At 38.1% G+C, this 6,000-nt stretch overlaps 1 protein-coding gene across 2 annotated transcripts in view; it reads left to right on the top strand.

Moving 5' to 3' along the window:
- The first annotated feature begins 236 nt into the window (after positions 1-236).
- tmem104 (transmembrane protein 104) overlaps positions 237-6,000 on the top strand; it is a 39,559-nt gene continuing 33,795 nt past the window's right edge. The window contains exons 1-6 of one of the 2 annotated variants that reach the window (XM_063019092.1): positions 237-415; positions 521-588; positions 3,256-3,377; positions 4,027-4,108; positions 4,681-4,777; positions 4,883-4,954. In XM_063019092.1, coding sequence (XP_062875162.1) covers positions 544-588; positions 3,256-3,377; positions 4,027-4,108; positions 4,681-4,777; positions 4,883-4,954 — 418 coding nt within the window. In that variant the 5' untranslated portion in view covers positions 237-415; positions 521-543. Of the gene's footprint in view, positions 416-520; positions 589-3,255; positions 3,378-4,026; positions 4,109-4,680; positions 4,778-4,873; positions 4,955-6,000 lie in introns of both variants that reach the window. The other variant, XM_063019091.1, reaches the window with a different exon arrangement.

Raw genomic sequence — 6,000 nt, 5'->3', positions numbered from 1 at the left:
TAAATCTCATACACTGTAAGTGGCGTACTGTTTCTACACACTACCTAGTACGCTAGCATGTAGACGGCGCCTGAAGTGTGCGCATGCGCTGTTCGGGATCGAACTGAAACGCTTTGTAACCTGTGACTGTTTACACATAGCCGCTAGCTAAGCGCAACGCAACTTTAAACAATTCATAACGCGTTTTATTATTAATTCATCTGACAGGTGCTTGTAATTCTGCTACATGACAACGCGGACCGGTTATTTAATGAAATATGATAGAAAAAGGACCCGTTATTGGGCTTGTTTCGGTTTGTTTTAGGTAGCTAGTTAGCACGCAGGCTAAGCTGTGAGGAGTCAGGATACAGAGGCTCATTGGAGTTGATGAGCTGAGCAGAAAGTGGAGTGTCAGCACAACAGTTAGAGAGATCAGGTGAGCTTCTGTTTTTCTGTTCCAACTAAAACTACAATCATACCACTAAAACACCAAGTCTTCCATAGTTACTGAACTGGCTAAGTGCTGTGGGCTTTCCTTTAGGCGTTGTGTACCGGTTGATCACCATGGCAGGAGGCATTACAGAGACAGGAGAGCCATACTCACCTTTTGTAAGTGTTCACTTTTTACTATCTCTATTTCACAAGCTTCTAAAGTGCTTTATTAGGCTTGTATGTCTATTGATTGGCATCAGTTTTAATTCTTCTATTGCTTGTTACTGTTTAGTTACTGTCAGTATGTCATGTGACCTCGAACTATGACAGCTTACTTCAGTAAAGCTGGAAAATATCATCAAAATATAAAATAATTGACAAATTTTCATTAGCTGGTAAGGCGAGTTTCTTTGTATAGCACCTTTCATACTCAGTGGCAATTCAAAGTGCTTTACATAAGGAAAAATTAAAAGCATCAAAACATAACCACAGAAATGCTTTTTGCAAATATAGTTACAATTAAATAAACATGAAATTAAAACCAGAGAGATAAAATGCTTTACATAAAGAATAAAAACTACATTTTCTAAACATATCTGAAATATAGTTTGGAAATATATCGGAAAGTTAAACCTTAAATCGAATTAGTCCTTGGATCAGTGGGTAGCCCTGTCGCCTCACAGCAAGAAGGTCCTGGGTTCAATCCAATCAGGTGGAGCGGTCCAGGTTCTTTCTGTGTGGAGTTTGCATGTTCTTCCCGTGTCTGTGTGGGTTTCCTCTGGGAGCTCCGGTTTCGTCCCACAGTCCAAAAGATGTGCAAGTGAAGTGAATTGGAGATACAAAATTGCCCAAACTTGTGAACTGATGAATCTTGTGTTACGAGTAACGACCTGTCCTGTCCTGCTAAAATTCAAATAAATAAATTAGTACCTCATTAATGCCCAGATCGCACCGAATTTGTGCTCATTTGTTTGTGTTAAAATTGATCAATATTCTTTTAGATTTGCTCACGATCTAGTCTTCGCTTCCAGTTTGTTGGAAGTTGGAATTAGGTGTATTAACAGGTGTACTAACAGGTGTATAAAGGAAATGATATGCTTCCAACTTTACAGATATGACAGCAACAGTTTAGTAAAGGCCCTTTCCTGTTTCAGCATGTTGATGTCCCATGCACAAAACAAGCTCTATAAATCCATGAAGAAAATCTTGGTTTAAAGAAACTCCAGTGGCCTGAACAGAGCCATGACCTCAGCCCCACTGAACAACAATAGGGTGTCCAAATACTTTTGGCCATATGGTATATAAAATGGCATTTTCCGCAAGTAAGAAGTAGTAAAAGTGACTTTGTAATCCCTGCAAGTAGCTTGTAAAAGTCAGGCTTTCCTCATAAACAAGCACACAACCCGTGCTGCTGATGTTTTCACAGTATAATTTGGTATATCAGGTCCAAATGGAGTGCTCACAGCCCTACAAAGTTACACATTCATCCACTATGAATGAAGAAGTTAGACGATCAAATATAAAGCAGCTGTGTGTGCAAAATGACTTCCATTAAAAAACAGACAGCACAAACTCATCCACGTGTTTAGAGTCGAGCTTGCTTTTTGCTGATCAGCTTTAAAAGAAGCAAAACTGCTTAGTCTTATAGTTTTTGTCTATAGCTGTTAAATTCTTAGGGCTGATTATCTGAGTCACTGTCTGGTCAAAAGTATGTGGTCACCTGACCATGAGCATTTATATGGCTTAACCCGCTTTACGCCGACTTTACACCGTATAATAAAGTGAATATTGACAACATGAAGTTGAGTTTCATTACTGTTCAGCAGCACTACGCCTTATGCAGTTTCTTCTCCACCTAGAGACTACTATGCTAGCACAGAGATCCACGTCTGAATCTCAGTGGTACTATTGGCCGGCCGGGCATCTACACCGACATGGTTGCCTATGTCTGGGAGGTGGGGGGTGTTTGATGACCAAAACCCTGAGATGGATTGGTGCCATATCGAGGGTATTCCTGATAAAGCGCTTACTGAAGATGATGGACACCTGACTTTAAGCTTGTTGAACATATCATTTAAAATCATTTAAAATTGGGGATGTGTTTTAGATTTTCTAAAGGCATTGTCTCAACAGGAAGTTGAACTATTTTCTCACACACAGTCTACAAGTCAGAAAGGCTTTTGCCTTACTAGAACAACAAGGAAAACACAGTGAATTTTTTTGCAACCCAAATATTCTAACCAAACCCATTTTGCTGGATTTTCATAGCCTGTTTTTTTTAATTAGTAAACCTCTTGTCACTTTGCATTCAGATACAGTAATTGTATGTCTCATGAGTAAGCACTGTATAGAATGTATTCAGAACTGTACTTTTGATTTGTTTATTATTTATGCTGTATTTTTATCTCATACTACCAGCCTTTCTACAGGCACTTAACAATGCTGTAATGTTCATAGTGTATTATGTTACTTCTGCCGTAATGACGCACTTAACTTCATAATCAATAAAGCAATATCTGTCTGTCTGACCGTTAATGCACTAGCGTGTAAAATTCATTTCCCTCTTCCAGACTGCACATAAGTGGATATTTGTTATACAATAATTAGGGTCCTACTAAATTCACGGGAATAAAAAAAAAAAAAAAATCAGATTTCATGGAGTTTTAAATAAAAGTGTCACATTTCACGGCAGTCAATAAATTACACTTAGAAATAGAATAATAGAATGGAAGCTACAATACACAGCACAGCTACCTTAAGTTGAAAATTCTTGTCCGATTTCTTTAAGGTACGGTGTATATTGACACATTTATTAAATGAAAGCTTTTTGTGTGTTGTGCACAGGTTGGCTTGGTGTACATGTTTAACCTAATCGTCGGCACCGGTGCTCTGACCATGCCCAAAGCATTTGCCACTGCTGGTTGGGTTGTAAGCCTGGCTCTCGTCTCCTTTTTGGCTTTCATGAGGTAAGTGGTTATAAAATCAACTTCTCAGCCCAAATTAAATTATGAATTATTTGGAAGAATAGTATTTCATATGGCATGGGCTTCCTCCGGGACCTTCGGTTTCCTCCCACAGTCCAAAAACATGCAGTCAGGTTAATTGGAGACACTGAATTGCCCTATAGGTGAATGGGTGTGTGTATGAGTGTGTGTGTATGTGTGTCTGCCCTGCAATGGACTGGCGCCCTGTCCAGGGTATTACTGTGTGCCTTGCGCCCATTGAAAAGCTGGGATAGGCTCCAGCAATCCCCCTAACCCCCCCACGCGACCCTGATTGGATAAGCGGTTAAGAAAGTGAGTGAGAGAGTGTTTCAGATGGAAAAAAAACATATTGCTTGGCTAGAGTTGGACAGAAACACATTACATTTAACATTTGCTGAATTTAGTGACACCCAGTCGCTAGTGTAGGCTAGTGTAATATACCGCTGCACCACCAGAGCACCTGTATGGTATTTTATCTGCATTGTTCATGGCTCATTGGCACAATGGCAACCCTGTTTAATGCATGTTCAGCCAAGTTGCTTGTTTAACTGGAAATAATGTACTGATTGATTTGTTGGATTTGTGTGAAATTGACTGTAGAGAATAATTTTATTTCCTGATCTCTTTCTAGTTACATGACCACAACGTTTGTGATTGAGGCCATGGCTGCAGCCAATGCTCAGCTGCGCTGGAAGAGGAGAGAGCAGGACGAGGTGAGAGAGTAATGCAAGATTCAGCACACTCAGTATGAAGGTTTGAGTACATTTCAGAAACATCGGATTTGTTGGATTTATTTAAAGTCTACGCGGCCTTGTCATGGTCTTGTTTGAGCGAACAGGATATGATTTATGATTTTTAGGTGGGCAAATACTAAAGTCAGTGTCCAAATTGATGGAATATTAACACTGTACATGAATAAAGCAATATTACTCTCAAGGTCAGGACGCTGTGATTAGTTTATTGGCGCAAGGCCTGCAGCCTTGGCATTGACGACTGCAGTCAAAAGCTTGTGTATTTTACGTTGGATCGCTCAGCTCTTGAGGTTGAGTCAATATGGAGTACATTTATAGATGTGTTAGGGTGGCCACAGGGAATTTATTTCTCAAATTTGAAATGTTGTTTATGGGCTGGCTTATTTCTCTTGTCATTGTAATTTTATGTAAATGTTATTGATGTTCTGTTTGTTCTTATTGTTCTTATTAAAAACTTCATAAAACAATATGAAAAAATAGTCATACACAAGTTTGACTGTTGTGTTGTGCTGTTTTGCATCTTTTCTCTCTAGACCAACAGCAGTGACTCTGGTTCTGACTATTCGGACGATGAAATTACCACCCGGGAACAGTCGGAGCAAATAGAAACACGACCGATTCTCTCTGTTCGTAAGTACTTCATATTTTTACATTTGGTGTGTTTAATACACCGTTAAATTGTGCTCTGTGATTGAATATTAAAAGAATGTTGTTTTTTTATGTGAGAGCGTGCAGGGTCTGCAGATCACTTTGACATTGTGGAGAGAGTAGAGATGGGACAAATGGCCTCTATGTTTTTTAATAAAGGTAAGAAATCTCACATGCTGTACAGTGAGGCTTCTCACTTATAGGTTGTTGGCATGGTGGCAAACTAACACAATGATGAACAAATGATGAACACAAATGAACACATCTTTGTGGTGTTTAGTGTTCATTTTTAATTTATTTTTCATTTATTGTTCATTTATTTTTATTTATTTTTGTATTTATTTTTTTGTTTAATTTAGGGCTGTCGAAGTTAACGCGATAATAACGCAATAACGCAATCTCAATTTAACGCGATTAAAAAAATAGTGCCGTTAACGCAAATTCTATTTGGCCCTGCGAGTCATCCGTAGTTCATGTTGAGACGTTTTAACGTCGGACTTGCCACCGTTTCTTTCATTTGCGGTTTGTTAACATAATGTAACCGAGCATTGTAGTGATGCACTTGCTTAATAAAGAAATAAATACACGGTATATTCACAAGTTGTCGGGAGCAGAACACTTTATTACTTCTTCTGTTACGGTACCTAATAGCAAACAGCTAGAGTCATACCGTTAGCCAAGCATGCTATTCCATGCACTATGGAAGCCCCAAAGGGTCAAAACACACTCACAATGTTTGCTGATGGAGAAATTTTAACCTACAATCTGACATTTATACGAAGTCAAGGGTCTCTGCTGGATAGTATTACTGCCTAGTATGTGAGTGAATAAAACTCCCTTACAGTTTTCTCTTGTCCCAGCAGTTTTTAACATCAGTACATTTAGCATAAAATGTGTTCACCATTTTAATTGTAACATTTCACTTAAAAATCCTTGTTTTCTATAACATTTACACAGATTTTTTTTAATGTGATTAATCGTGATTAACTATATGAAATTCTGAGATTAATCACGATTAAAAATTTTAATCGTTTGACAGCCATAGTTTAATTTTATTTTTCTTATTTCTTATTTATTTTTATTTTATTATTTTATTTATTTATTTTTCATTTTATTCCACTATTTTATTTATTCTGTACTTACTGTACTTACACTGTGCAGGAGCTGCTGTAACACTCGAATTTCCCCCATGGGGATCATTATAG

Source organism: Trichomycterus rosablanca, chromosome 22 (assembly GCF_030014385.1).
Source record: "Trichomycterus rosablanca isolate fTriRos1 chromosome 22, fTriRos1.hap1, whole genome shotgun sequence".
Lineage (NCBI taxonomy): Eukaryota > Metazoa > Chordata > Actinopteri > Siluriformes > Trichomycteridae > Trichomycterus > Trichomycterus rosablanca.
This window is presented reverse-complemented; position numbering and strand designations above follow the sequence as displayed.